At 38.7% G+C, this 15,928-nt stretch overlaps 1 protein-coding gene across 3 annotated transcripts in view; it reads left to right on the top strand.

Moving 5' to 3' along the window:
* The window catches only part of ldah (lipid droplet associated hydrolase), a 230,683-nt gene that overhangs the window by 190,557 nt on the left and 24,198 nt on the right, over positions 1-15,928 (top strand). For all 3 annotated transcript variants that reach the window (XM_052024313.1, XM_052024314.1, XM_052024315.1), the window contains one exon: positions 15,029-15,111. In XM_052024313.1, coding sequence (XP_051880273.1) covers positions 15,029-15,111 — 83 coding nt within the window. The remainder of the gene's footprint in view (positions 1-15,028; positions 15,112-15,928) is intronic.

Below are 15,928 nucleotides of genomic sequence, written 5' to 3'. Positions count from 1 at the left end.
AAAGTACTAATATCAATGGAACAAAGGTAATTTAAAAAGACTGTTCAAATATAGGATGATGTTATTCCCTGTGTCACATTCTCATGAGAACATTGAAGGGGAACTTGGACCATATTGGCCTGGGGCTGCCCTGCTTTAAGAACACCCGTGACAGCAGTGCCAGATGGGACAACTGCGTGATGAAAATTACTTACCTATACTCTTGTGCATTCCCCCCCCCCATTGAACAAAAATGACAGTGTACTGCCCCTTTACATTTGATCTCCCAAAGTGCAGCACCTCACATTTGGCCAGATTAAACTCCATTTACCATTTCTGTGCCCATATCATTGTTTAAGACTGAGAGGGCAGCACAAAGGGAGGTTCTCCTGGAACCCTAAACAAAGCTACATAGTCGTTTCTGTGGAGTACTGAAATGACACAACATACAATTGGTTGCATTGATGTCTTACTATTTACCTGCACATGTTACAGGTATATACGTGTGGTTGCTTGGTGAGGCCAAGGTAGGGCTCGGTCATGATACAGTCACACTCCTTTCCAAAACTTGCTGCCCATACTTAGCTAACCTATTGGTAGCTAGCAACCCAGGACTGGAATTCCAGAAAAGAGTCAAAACATCAGTGAGGAAATCAATCCAAATATAATGGAAAGTCCTGAAGTATTAAACCATCGAAGAATTACTGTGAACAATTTGCATGGATTGTATTATGGCAGGTATAATCTCTCATCTTTTCCAACCACTGTGTTATGGAGTATAAAGTATAAACCAGATACTTTCATGTTGGGGAGAAAGACAGCCTTGGGTTCAAGGGACAGCTCTGAGATCCTTTCTCAGTAGCTGGCTTGTGTGGCATTGAACCTGCTTTCCTAGCTTCAGGTGAATGATTATGTTGGTACAACTTTGCTAGTGAAACAGAATCGTATCTTCAAAATTAGTTTCGTTACCAGACAGTTCACTATATTTCTGTATCGATTTAAAACTGGTGAAGATCAGCTAAGTTTTTCACAATTTGTTTCCTGATTTCTGCACAAGATATTTGTTGTTATGCATTTAGTATCCAATAATAGAATGCAGAGGAAAAGAATGAATTTTTTACATATGGATGCATTTAGTAATGGTAGTTTATTGCAAGAATGGGCACTTCTAATTTGCCAGAACTTTCTCATGCATTAAATAATATGCACAAGCTAAAAATGTCTGTGCAAATAATGACATCTGATCCATTCAAATGTAAGTTTCCATCACAGTATTACCCAATTATATCAAGAAAATTCATGAAACACAGTGAGCTCCAAGATATGAAATCCTTCACCTAACTTGAAGTCATGATTTCCCGCATGATAACATCATTGCTATCCTGTTTCGCATTTCCTGTCTGGATAAATTTAATAAGAGTGTAAGATGTTATCAGAATATTCCAATATGTGGTCCAGAAATTACCAGTAATATATGCTATTTATGTTGCTGAATTTGACAGATTATACAATAAAACTTAGAGGAAGAACTGGGAAACAAATTTCTGGGTTACTTGCCTGGTGCTTGTGCATTATTTTTGGTTAAATAATAAACTGGTATTTAAGTAACATTGGTCTGACTCTCAGGATATGTGCTTCAGCTATGGAATTGCTTTTGAAGTGTAATCACTGTTGATTTTCAACCAAACCTGCCAGCCAATTTGCAAAGAGGTGGGTGCTTCAGACAGCAATGCTATAAATTGCCACTTTTTAAAGGTGACAATTCAGGGATGAACGTTGGCCAGGCAACCAAGAGAACACAGCTGTCTTCAAATTGTACCCGAGTAGGTTCAGCTTAATATCTTGTCCTGAAAATAGTTCCTCTGACAAAGCGGCTTTCCCTCAATAGTGCAAAATAAGGTTGATTTTGTGTTAGCTCCCTGGGGTAGAACTTGAACCCATGACCTTCTGTCTCATAGGCAAGAATGTTGCCACTGGGCTCAAGCTGATACATAAATTTTAAGCCAACAAATGTTGTCACATCTCCTCATAGCACAACATTTATTAGTAAATTGTGTAGATTTATTTTCATCCTGTACTTTGCTGCTAAATTTTCCCTTGCCTTGTTTGAACCCTACTGAGTCCATTAAAAGAACAGCTTTAAGCATTTCAGAACATAAATTTAAGATTTTGAGCAGCAGGCTAGGAAGAGAAATCCCAGCCCCCCAGAACACCACTTGAAGCTGTCAGCGCATCATCCACTGAAACTGCAGGGTTTTGATAGCACTTTTCTCGTTAAAAGCTTTTTAGGGGCTTGATGACCTGGTGTCCTGACACAGACTTTAATATGTTTCCTCAGTGCAGGTGCAATGATCACAAACAGCAGAAGGAATGCTTGTCTGGGCTGTGGACCTTGCAATCGATCTCATTCCTTTGCTCTTTGATTCTTATCTCTCATCTGTGGCTAGTTAGTTGCATGGAATGCTATGTAAGATAATGTGAATTATCTTACCACACACCAATTTAGCTGTTTAGAGCCTGGCAGGAGTCAAAAAATGTAACAAGATTTTATCCCAAGATTTCTCACTGCTCTACCTTAAACTTTTTTGGGCACTGGGAGTCTTACTCCAGTTTTCAAATACATTAACTTTTTTTGAACATCAGTAAATTGATGAAGTACATTTCTGAATGTCATGAAGTAGAACTGGAAAAATGTATTGAAGTGCAAAGAATTCACTCTTTAACCAACAATCTTTAGCATTCAAAATATATTTTTTTACCCTCTCTACTCAGCTTTGGTTCTACAGTGGATTCATTAAATGACTCTTTACTTATGACAATTTTATACCGAAGTGCAGAATTATACACGTTAATATGCGCTTCCTTTCCTGTAAAAATGATCAGCAAAGGCACAGAGGAAGGAGGAGAGATAGAAGTGCAAAGTTTTATTTTCATGATAATACTTATAATGAAAAGGAAAGTTCGTTGGCTATAACACAAGATGATATCAACTTCTTTCCTTTCATATATGCACATGCAAGGTTGAGATTTCCTCTCTTACTTCTCTTTGCTAAAGGTTGCATGAAAAACCTGGAGGAAATTCAGCCCACCCCCTCCCCTCAAACTCTTGGCCCATGGAGCGAAAAATCAACTTCATCAGACAATGACATTTTCAAAACAAAACTGCAGATGCTGGAAATCTGAAATAAAAGCAGAAAACGCAGGAAGCACTCAGCAGGGGCTGGAAGTGTTGTCTGACCTGCTGAGTGTTTCCAGCATTTTGTGTTTTTATTTCAACTTCATCAGACACTATATTTGAGGACTGTGCTGGCAAGGGCAAAAAGGTTAATGCTGGGACTGGAAGCATATTTAATACAGAGTCAGGTAGAAGACTGAATTCTTCTTTTATTTGCAAGACCTGTTCATTCCAACTAATGCAAGGCCCCTCTGACCCTCTGGCTGATTGGGGCTTGCACCTCATTGCTATGGCCATTTCTCCTCCCCATTTGTGAATTATGGTACCGCAGTAATATCTCTAAACATCTGGAACTTGGAACAGTACAGCACAAGAACAGGCCTATTGGCCCACGATGTCTGCGCCGAACACAATGCTGAATTAAACTATATGTCTTCTGCCTGTACGTGATCCATATCCCACCATTCCCTGCATATTCATGTGCCTACCTAAGAGCCTCTGAAACGCCACTATTTTATCTCCTTCCACTACTACCCCTGGTAGCATGGGGTAGTAGTGGAAGCAGATCTACCACTCTGTGTAAAATAAGCTTGCCCTGCACATCTCCTTCAAACTTTCACCCCTCACCTTAAATGCTTGCCCTCTGGTATTTGACATTTCTACCCTAGGAAAAAGATTCTGACTGTCTACCCCATCTATACTTCTCATAATTTTATTAACTTCAATCAGGTGTCCTCTCAGCCTCTGCACTCCAGGGAAACAACCCAAGTCTGTCCACAACAGAACTGCCCTACATCTCCGCATTGCACTTAGCTGTACTTCAGTGGCCAGAGACGGGATACAAGCCACTATGAGCCAACATGGTCAGGAACTCAACCAGCACAGGACATTTAATCTAGGCCCACAAAACAATAGGAAAACTTATCTTAAAGTATTTTCATAATGAAACACTTTCAGCTAGTCCTTGTGTGTCATTCTGTGTTGTTCTTCTGTGTTCGAAACTACACCAGGCCTCTGGATTCACCCTGCATCAATAATACCATATCACAGCACATCCGTTCTGCAAATTGTTCACAGTAACCTTATCGAGTAGAGATTAAAAGCTAGTAATAGTAGGATCTCCAACCATTTTCCACACCTAAACCACACCATTGCCATTCCTTGCCATGGTTTTTTCTCTGTTGTACAAATGTATCCTCCAAGCAGATACATGTGACTGAAACATTGCAAGTTTAACTGGCACCAACAAAAGCACACAGCACTTATCTGTCACTGTTTTCTAAATGAATGCAGCATCTTCAGAATAATCTTCTCGTGATGTTTAGATGGTTCAGCGTAAAACTATTTTGGGTTATGAAAATACAGTTTGTGGCATGAATATTTGAAGTGGCTATTTGGCATTGAATAATATATTTCGACTGCTTTTCATCATTAATTTTCTTCCAAACCTATGTCCAGACGTAGTAGAGCCTGGAAACTGCAGTAATATTAACAGCAATCTGCTCCCAAATTTGATCAACAGCTCATTTTCAAGGGGTGTGTCCATCTGTCCAGAACAGAATTGCCCTACTTCCCCATATTCCATGGATAAGCATCCTTAATACATGATTGTCAAATCTGATTAATGTTGCTGAACTAGCCAATATTCTATGGGAAAACAGTTGAGGAAACACCTTCTCTCTTAGAGCCTGCACTAATGCAAAGGTGTAAATAATTGCTGCCCAATCTGCTGAGTGTTCCTGCATTTTCTATTTTTATTTCAGATTTCCAGCATCTGCAGATTTTTGATTTTCAGTTTTGAAGTTTAGTCGCACTTTTGATGTGGGATTTTATGCATAAATTCGTATCAACAACAGTATGTCAATACCCCAGTATTTTTTTGTGACGTTGATATATTCAAGATGAGCCAATTCCAACAATCGCCTATTGTTGGTCTTTTCCACTTTTACAGTTAGTATTTGTTTCTTTGTTTTGTTCGTGGATGAGAGAAGCCAAAATATCCTTTGGGCCTCTGCCAACTTGCAGGCACCAGTATTAAATCAGTGGGCCTATTAAATTCTTTTTAATAATTCCTTACTTATATTTCATGTAATTGGATTGGCTTACTCTGTCCTTTGCAAACTTCCACAAGCCCAATGTTCTTTACCAATGTAGGGGATATTCCCACAGAAATATTCTGGTGACACAGAAATATTCTGGTGACACTTTATAATCAATGCAGGGATAAAAACACAAAGCAGAGCTGCAAAAAACCACCCTTGATACTGAAATAAACATCATGCTGGAGATGATGCTTGCATATGAGTTAATAACAAGCTTTCTTCACCCGTATCAAGGATAGTTTTCACATGACAATGTGATAGGTGTAACTGGTTGTGTTTCCTCATTCCAGGGCTGCCAGTGAGTCTGTTTTCTATAATTTGTGCAAATATTTTGTTCAAATATAATCTTGGCTCAGTTAGCTGTGCATCTGTCCTTTGAGTCAGAAGTTGTGGATTTAATTTTCACTCCAACTTTTGAACACTAAATTGAGGTTGACATTTCATGTACTGAGGGAATGCTGCATTGCTGGAGATATTTTTGCAATGTGATGCTACACTAAAGCCCTGTCTAGCTATCAGGTAAGGATAAGAGATCCCCCTGCCATGTTTGAAGAAAAGTAAGGGTATTCTCCAGTGGTCTAACCAACATTTAACTTTTATTCTATTCCAGCAAAAAGACTACAAGGCCCTTCATCTTATACACTACGCTTGAGAGTAACTGTGCACAAATTTGCCGCCTTATTTGCCAACATAGAGAAAAAAACTGCAAAACTAATTAATCAGATGTGCAGTGCTTGAGGATATTTGGTGAATGTAATAATTGCAAGTTCATTTACATTCTTTAGCAAAGGTATTTTAACCATTTTCACTTTCTTGCCTTCCATTTCCTAAACATTGCAACCAATACATATTTTATCTCTATCCAAGGAAGCACTATATTTAAAACAGAACCTAAGTTGAAATGGTTCATTGATTAAAGCAACATTAATTTATGGCAGAAATATTGCTAATTTTAGAGTTATGCAGTGAAAATTATTTACATTGCAGTTTATTTTCTCTATATTTGGTATAATTCATATTATTTGTCATCTACTTTTCTCTGTTTTCAAATGCAAATAATCATAGAGTTGTAGAGCACAGAAATGGGCCCTTCAGCCCATAATGCCCATGCTGACCTTTTTGCCCATCTACACTAATTCCATTTGCCTGCATTAGGACCATATTACATAGAGACTGACCTTTCAGCCTATCATCTTTCCAGCTCTCAGATCATTCGCATTAGTCCCATTCCCTCACTTACTTTCTGTAATCTATTTTCTTTCATATGCCCATAACACTAAAGGGGAATTTTACCAAAGGCCATTAACCTTCCAATAGATCTTGGGGATGTAAGAGGAAACTGGAGCACCCACGAGAACATAGACATCCCACACAGAGAGCACCCAAGGTCAGGATTGAACCCTGGAGCCAGAGTGAAAGACAGCAGCTCTAACTGTTGCATCTCCTATTCATTGGTTTCGTATTTCTGCTGTTCCTTTGATTTTCTTTTCTCTAACAATGTTTTTCTTTCGATGTTGTTTCTCCCAAATTTCTAAATAATTCCTTGAGCTACATGCTGTTTTTTAAAACATTACTTAAGACTGCTTGAAGTGGTTTTAAATGCTTCTGTTTATTATGGACATTTAAGAACAGTTCCAAGGCCTTTGATAAAGGTGAGCTTTCATAAGACCAACTGGGCACTGCAAGGATGCAGCCTTGGGGATTCCAACTTGTGACCCCAATGCTTCAAGGGAGGATCCTTGCACATGGCCAGCCCTCCATATTTAGAACAATGTAGTATATAGGGGCAGGTGCTAAAGGCAGCAAGTTCAGGTGGTGGGCTAGATCCAAGAAATCCAGCCCATTTCAGGTGAGTGACCTTTCTTATGAAACCTGAAACATGAAACATTCACCCTGCTTTGCTCCCCATATTAATATTTTTTCAATTTTGTTTTTTGAATCATAGAGTGGTACTACACAAAAACAGGCCATTTGGCTAACCACATCCACACTGATCATTGCAGCCATCTATACTAATCCCATTTACCCACATTAAGTCTATAGCCTTCTAAAACTGACAAATCTGGATTGTGAGGGACAATGCTAAAGTGTGATAAGGGTCAAGTACAGCAGAATATTTTAGCTTAAAATGTTTCCATTTCAGATCTGCCAACACATATAAATAGAGAAAATGCCAGGGTATTGAACAGCTTTACTCTCTGACTGTTTCAAGTATTACTTCTCGGAAATAATTCTCCATTCAGAGCCTGAATGGTTCACATCTGTAAACGATATTGACTGTGAGGTCAACTGCAAATAATATTTTTTCTGCATGAATATCACCGCATATAAATGGTTATTTGTTTAGAAATATTTCCAGAACAAAATAAAACCATCTTTATTGCTGTAACTTTTAAGGAAGCTTGTTTACTTCCTGTGATCACTTCCAAGAAGTTAGTCTTCCCAGAGAAAAAGAGGAAATGCTGGGAATACTCAGCAGCTCTGGTGGGCAGGACAGATGTGGAGCCTTCACCAAAATATCAGCTAAACCTTAAACAAGTGTGGTAATAATTTGTGTCTCCAGCATATACCAGGTTGATGTGGCATGTGCCTCAACCTTTAAAACAGGCGGCAAAAAGAGCAATCTATTTTTTTTCAATTTTCACAACTTGAGGACAGATCTTCAATTAGGAGAGCAAGAAATCTATCCTGCTTGAAGACAGCGTGCAGCCCGATAAAAAAGGAGGTAGTCTTTTAAAAAGTGGAGAATGACTAATTGATGCAACAGGCAACATGCCTGTTGCCTGAAGGTCTCCAAATACTTCACACCCATGTAGATGCTTATAAAGTAAGTGAACAAGAAAAAGAAAATCCTCTTCCCCTCCACTGTCCCATGCTAATTTATCCACCAGTAATGGGAAGCAGTGACTGAGCAACTCAATGACAGCAGTTTTTGTCGAAAGTCCTGTGTCTAGTGCAAGAAGAAATTAAACATTTTGACTTGGTGAGAGTTCACTTACATTTTGTCAGTCTTATTATATCTCCTTGTGACTCATTTTTGTTTACCCCAATGCTAGCAGTTTGTTAATCTTCTTGCTTCCTACATTCACTACAAATGTAACTGTCATTTCACTGCACATCATCCTTGCATTCATGCGATTAACAACCCACAAGAGTTCTTCCATCTTGCTGCCCTTGCTGCCATTCTTGCTGCTTCTTCTAGTCATCATTCACACCATGGTAACCTTCCTCCCGTGACTTTAAAAGGGACTCAAACTTACCCATGGAGTTGTCATCCAACCAAAGGGTGACATCATGAACACAATGATGCCCCACAATCCTACTAACACTGTGTTCAGATAGCAAAACCACTGGCAGAGACAATGCATGTAACAGTGAAGTTGATCAAGTTGGAGGTGGTTTCCAGTAGTGGTTGGGAGTATCTCCTCAACGTCCCAATCCATAGATCTCTCCCATGAATATACGCTCAACAGGGCAACTTTCTGTATCACTAATCACTTGTTGTTAACCCTTGCAACTACTTGTGATCTCTCCATTCCCTCCATCATCCACTCCCATGATTATCATGGTGCTCCAGCCTCCTCCTTCTCAGGCAGTTCCTTGGAATTGAGGATGACTTATTTCCACTTTGGTTCTGCTGAAGAGGCCAATATGAGTGCTGTAAATTCTGCTACAGGTGGGCAGGTGGTGGGTAATTTGGGAGCTGGGGGCACTCACTCCACCATTTACACTGGGATACTGCCTGCTGCTGCCAAATGGACTCAACATTCTCGATGCCAACCTGAATGCTCATTCTCCATTTTGAATGGTCATGGGCCAGGGATTCCCATAAATTGGTGGGGATGCTACAGTCTTTCAAGGCTGCTTTGAGAACATCTTTGAACCTTTCCCTGATCATGTGCAAATCTTTTGCCGTGATGGAGCTTAGAATAAAGTGTATATTTAGGGAGTCCAGTGTTGGTGATGCAAACATTGTGGCTTGCCTATTAGAACTGACTGAGTGTAAGTCAGGCCTTAGTGCTGAGAACGTCAGTCTGGGAGAGAACATTAGCATTGGTTTGTTACTTCTGCCGAACGATATGGAGGGTTACATGGAAACAGTGTGAATGGTATCTCTCCAGTGCTTTGAAGTGCCTGCTGTAGGTAGTCCATGTCTCAGAAGCTTGAGGGAGGGTAGGGATCAATAGGTTTGGGGTCTGGATCAGATAGCTACAGGTTTTGCTGATATACTGGTGAATTTCATCATCAATGTTTGTCTTCATTGAGAGGTAGCTCCCAAGATATGGGAAATGATCCTCATTTTCCCAGTTGTCCTTATGGATCTTCATTGACAGAGAACAGTGTTGTACAGTGAGGTAGATTTGTAGACATTAAGTCTCAGGTCCATTTTCTCAGATGTTTCAGTGATTTGGAGCTCAAGCACCAAAGGTGCTAGGTGCAAGCAGCATTTGCATACAGGAACTCGATGGCTTAAGTTGGAATAAGATGAAAATTTCCCATTTGTCCCAAGATCAGGTCTGTTGTGGTTATGCCTTGCATTCTATCATGTAGCAGATGTAAGATGGCAAATTTCTGCCCACAGTCAGTACTGAGAAGGATACTCCACAATCCCTCACAGTTGAAGGAATCAAGGGCTTTTGTAAAGTCAAAAAGCTTAAATATAAGGATTGATGTTGCTCTCCGTGCTTCTCTTGGAGTTCTTCAGGAATTCAGGAATACTCTTCAGGAAGAGGAGAACCTAAGCAATGATTTTCCAAGTGACCAACTGCAAGAAGTCTTCTCTGTAATTACCACAATCAGATTTGTCCCCTTTCTTAAATATGATCACAATTATGGGATCCTGAGGTATCCTAACTTGCCCTCCACTTCCCAGACATGGAAGATGATGTTGTGACAACTCCTGGGTAGATATTTGTAACTGAGGTTCCTTTCTGCCAAGCTTGAGCACAGATGTTATCTGCTCTGGAGCCCTTGTTTTTTTGGTGTTAAGTGGCCTTACCAAATCTAGTCTGTCACTTGTAGTGGCAAAGCTGGATTTGATAGAATGCTATGGAATGGAGTCAAGGGCATTTATTCAAACACAGATTCAGAATTGAAGAGTCCTTCAAAGTATTCCTTACAATGGCACTGACTATTTCTTTGTGCTTGATAAGTTCACCTCATTCTTAGCTCTCGGAAGGGTGAGCGCTTGGGTGCTTCAGCCAGAGATGGTCTTGACAGTGCTGAAAAATCTATGCAAGTTACCAAACCTCCTGAGTCATTCCACCCACCAGCAGTTTTTTAGGTCACAGGTTTTCCATTGGACCTCAGCCTTTGGGAACCTGTAGAACTGTTTCATTTCATTTCATGGCATGGTGGAACATCCAGTGCAATTCAATCCAATTCAAGAATGCCGTTTATTTTCAATCAATTAGCTCCTGGATCTCATACCCTTGGTGTGTCATTGGTAGCTATACTACAGTAACTTACCAAGACTTCTTTGGTAGGACCTCCCAAATCGGTGACTTCCACTGTCTGGAAAGGTAAGCACTGTAGGTACATTGGAACATCATCACTGCCAAGTTCACTTTCAAGTCACACAACATTTGCCCTGAATAAACATTATTATTTCTTCTTTGCCACTGGGCAAAAATATGGTAACTGTTTATTTATGGTATTCTGAGAACACCTTCAACGCGTGTTCTACAGCAGTTTAGGAAAATAGTCTGTTATTACCTTCCTAAGGACAGCTAGGAGTAAGTAATAAATTCTGACTTAACAGCAACACCCAAAAATGGACACAGAGAAAGTATTTTTCTTGTCAAGCAAGCTTGAAAGTCGAAAGATAGAATGAATCTCAGCATGTCATCTCAAAAGAGAGCAAACATATTCTATATCTGTTATGACAACTCCTGGGTAGGATATAGGTTTCCTTCAAACCTATTTGGGAGATATCTGCCAGGGAAAAGGTTTCCTTTTGGTTCAACAAATTGTCTTGTCTTGAAGGCAAGGAACATCTTGGTACTCCAAGCTGCATGGAGAATTTAGGACTGAAAAATGCAGTACTAATTTCTGAACTCCTGAAGTAATTCACTTTCAAATTGTAAAATCTGGTTGAATTAATGAGCAAGGATTGCCAGAGATGAGGACCCTCCAGTTTTAAAAGACAGACATATTCCTTCATTCACAGTTCCCAACCAACCTAATTCTATCAAATCAGGTCATGCCTAATTTTTTTTAGAATTAAATTCCTCACGCTGTCAACTGTGGTATCATAAAGACTTCCAGTCAGGTAATTAGTGCTGCGTATCAGAATGAGCCAACCCATGCCACTGAGTAGGGACATACCATATGACTGAATTGGCAGTGCAGGACATCTTAATTTCTTAAAGAGAGTCATCCTTAAATATGTTTTCCCTCGTTCAAATTGACCACAAATTCAAACCACATAGATTTGAACATCCAAGAAGGAGAATGATCCCTGAATGCAATGTGAAACCGAACCAAAAGCTGTTGCTGATGTTCTTTTTCTGTTATCTCTCCAGTTGATTTTATTCAGGATAGTCTTATAAGCCGTAATTTCTCATGCAATGAGAATTTAAGTATGGGCAGGAGGATAATGTGAAAAGTCTAAACAAGTACACGCAGAACTTTATCAGTAAACGATGCTTACAGTTCTTATATACTTTTTGCCAACAAATAAACCTAGCATAAATGAAACAAATTGCACAGATTGTTTCAGACAATTACCTGTACTGGTTCTTGGTACAGTGCATGCTTCTGATTTGACTGCTCTAAGTGGAAGAATGTGAAGATTTGAGCTATAAAGTATTTCTGAAGCATTGCTACAGTCCCGAATGTGTAATATATAATTCTTCAAAGTGATTAGCTAAATTAATACAGTTATTAGTTGGGCAACTATAAATTGAGTTCTTATGAGCCAAGAGGAAAGAATATTTTATAGCTTGAAAGAGCCAGTAGATTTTTGGTTCCATTTTTTTTATATTTGTATATGCTATAATAAATTAGATGTTATTTCTTTAAGCAACTAATCATGTGAGACCACATTTTAAAAGTGGGCCGAAACACTTGGCTTGGGGTCCGAACATTCTGTTTTGCATGTTTAGCCTGTGTTTATTCACAAGCACTGATTCAAGATGGTCTTTTTGGTGCGTGCAACACAATACCGTCATTCAGAGCTCACAAACAGATTCTGTTACTAATGAAATGTTTCTGCTGTGGAACAGAAGCTAAGTGGTGTTTCAATAGTGTGACACCCGCTGCTCAAACATCACTAATGGATTCCATTAAGACAAAAAGTATAAATCATCGAACTCTTGCAGGAGGAAATCACTAAGTTGCTTACTTCAAAATCAAGTGCAGAAATGGGTGCAGTTGGCAGTACCATATGTTTAAGACATGCTGTTGTTTAATGCTTCCCCCTTCTTTTATTCTGTTTTTCTCTTTTCCACAGTTAGTTTCTTCTGAATTCCAAACTGCAAATTTGAGGTTAACCTTATGTACTCAGTTGTATACATCACGCATTTAATTTTGTTAATTGACATGGGACTAATATTTTTTAATGATTTTTCATACTCTGATCAATAATGTAAAACAAATGTTCCACAGAGGAAACTTTTTATTGGCAAAATGCCATTTTATAAAACACTGTAGGGAAGCAAAATCTTTAAGAGCATACTTATGGTCAGACTAACACAACACAGATTCACGACAGAGGGACAATCCCCCTTACTGTAAACCGCCTATCTTTCTTGCTCAGAATTGAAATTTATTGCAACATGTTACTTTTAAAAAAAAGTTCCGTAGGGATTTTTATTGTAGCTACAGATGATGCCTGCAGTCTAAGTTTGAACAACATGGGGGCCTTTTATAGCATGGAGTTTATCTTAAACTGTTCAACCTAGGAGCAGAAAAAAACAAATTAGTTACCCATATAAAAGTGAAAATTGTAAGATTTCTGCAATGGGCAAGTGAGCTACATGACCAGCTTTGTGCCAGGCAGAAAGTTGAACATCTACCTCAGACTGTCTCAGTGATCTTGCAGGCTGGAATAAAATAGCCTGTTAATGTCTGAGTAGATTTGGTGTACACTAACATACTGAAATTTTATCATACATTAAGGAATTCAAACTATTTGCATTAAAGACATGTTACTTGTTGAATGTTCACTGCCTCCACAACGTAACAGGTAAATTTATTAAAAGGTAAAATGAGTATAATTCCTTAGAATGTCCTATCACCCTCTAAGAAATGTTTATTAACGTTGACAAATTGTGAGACTGATTGTTATTGTAATCAGTTTCCAAATAAAGTCATTGGGAAGATTGCATTGGTCAGTTTAATCTGCCATACACACTTATAGCACATGTTGATTGCAATTTTGTTACTCGTTGTTAAAAATTGTTTGATAAACCAAATAAATTTACCAAATTTTATAGCTTTTTTTAATGTTTTTTTAGGAAAAGTATGGAAGGAGCTTTGGAAATTATTTTAAGGATTCTCTTGAAAGCAAGTTGCTGTTCTTAACTAAAAAAATTACCAAGTGGCAAGACATTTGTTTGGTGGCAGAAGAAATCAAAAGATTGATCCGCCATTTACTGATGAACCACAACCTTTTGGTCTATGTTCAAGAATTTGAAGTTGTATGCAGGTTAACTCTCACAGTGACCAGGTGCCTGACAATCTGGAGGAATATAGAAAAGAAGTGCAGGGAAGAAATTTAGGTCAACAGACCAGATGTTCTTAGCCACATAGACGCAAAGCCCAGGTTTGATTCAGGTTCCTTAAGACAACCTAAGCTAAAAGCAGCTATTCAAATGCTACAGTGTAAATTCTGCTAAATGTGGCAGGGAACTCCATAGTTTTACAAGACTTTGCACAAAGACATTTCTTTGGCTTTCTGTTCAAAAACATATTGGCCCAGATTTTCCTGGCAAGTGCAAACAAGACAGAAGTTCCATGCTTGCTTAGTTAAACATGAAAGTCCCAGACTTGCACTTTGCTGCAATTCCCCTACATTTACACCAGAGAATCATTACTCAGGTTAGACCTGACACAGTATCTGAAACCCCATTTATTTCAATGGGGGTTGTATATTTATGGACACAGAAGGAGAAAGTATGAATGTTTTAACTATTTTGGTTTGATTCAATATGTCTATTTATAACTGTTCCTGATGTTCTTAGATTCTTTAAAAAATATATACCTCAATTTTCATAGCTCCGAATTGTCTCAAGATGTCAGACATTTAAATCTCTAAAAGCTTAGACAGCCAGCATAGCTGGGCGTAAGGGTCCCTCAGTGTGCCTTTGGAGGTCCTGGTAGTGCTTAGGCCACACTGCTGGAGCCTGGCCTGCTTTAGGCCAGCAGGTTAGACCTTCCACAGGTAAGTATGAGACTGGAGCAATTATACACCAGGAGCAATTATTCCAGGCAGCAACTGTGAGGAGCAGGCCTGTATCAGCAAGACTTGACCCATAGACTTCCTAGATTACAAACTGTTGGAAGCTGCTTTGATCTATCAGAACCATGTGTTCATATTTCTGAACATTTCTATTGTATTACCCTATACTCTCTGTTCCGATGGTGAGAAAAAGCCGCAGCATGGATGTAATCTAATAAGTGTTTTAATGAAGATTATGTTCTTCCCATCTATGCTGACATTTAAATTGAAATAGTTTTGCTATTGTTTTTATGATAAAGAACTTCTTATGAAGTAGTCTGTTTAATATCACGATAACATGCTCATTTGATAATTCTGGTTTCTCTGCAGCTAATGCCATGTATATGGGAAGCCAGGAAATGGCGCAAGTTGTGCAAAGGGATGATTCCACTATAAAACGCTTTTTGAATAAGGTACTGCTGTTTCAAACTTGTAATCAAAATACTGCTGGCTTATTTTCGAAATCAATATTTCAAATACAGGAGGTTAAAAACGTTGTTCCAAATGGATCATCCCACCAGGTTTCAGATTGCTCCAATTGTGGAGTTTTCATAGTAGGAGATTCTAGGAATAACATGGTCAGCATAAAGGTTGATTAATTCTTTAACTGCTGAGATTATTCATAAAGCTGTATGTTATAAATCAATTGGAGGGTATGCATGTCCACTGAAAGTATCTCTTAATTGTATCCGTGGAATCATTTAATGGTAGATATGAACAGTACTGGATAGAAAGCATATCATCTACAATATCAAGACAAAATGCAGACATTATCAGCCTATTAGGCACAAGAAATATAGTAAACAAAGTAAGATTAATGTGTCACAGATTTTTATAGTAGTTGCAACCTAAACTAAATGCAGGTTCATTTTGAACTATTTTGAAAACATAAAACACATTCCCTTCTGACAAACTCTAATCCCCCACTACCAATTAAATGTAAATTGTGTTTAATGTAGATTATGGACTGCTGCTACGGTTGAAAGAAATGTTTGCATCAAAATCTTGCAATCTTTCTTCAAGGACAATATACAATCTTGAGCTTTGCCATTTCTACTAACTTTTACCCTTCAGTCATCTTCTTAGGAAGTTTTTGTCTGAATTTTTATTGTTCATCAAGGTAAGCAATTTATTGCTGCCATTAAGTATCAGCAGCAAGCACTCCCAGGTCTAGTAAGGCACTACTGAATGTAGCATAAAGCCCCCACTCAGAGAAAAGCTTTGACCCTG

This window comes from Pristis pectinata, chromosome 10 (genome assembly GCF_009764475.1).
Source record: "Pristis pectinata isolate sPriPec2 chromosome 10, sPriPec2.1.pri, whole genome shotgun sequence".
Taxonomy (NCBI): domain Eukaryota; kingdom Metazoa; phylum Chordata; class Chondrichthyes; order Rhinopristiformes; family Pristidae; genus Pristis; species Pristis pectinata.
Note: the sequence above shows the minus strand (reverse complement) of the source record. Positions and strands in the feature narration are given on the sequence as shown.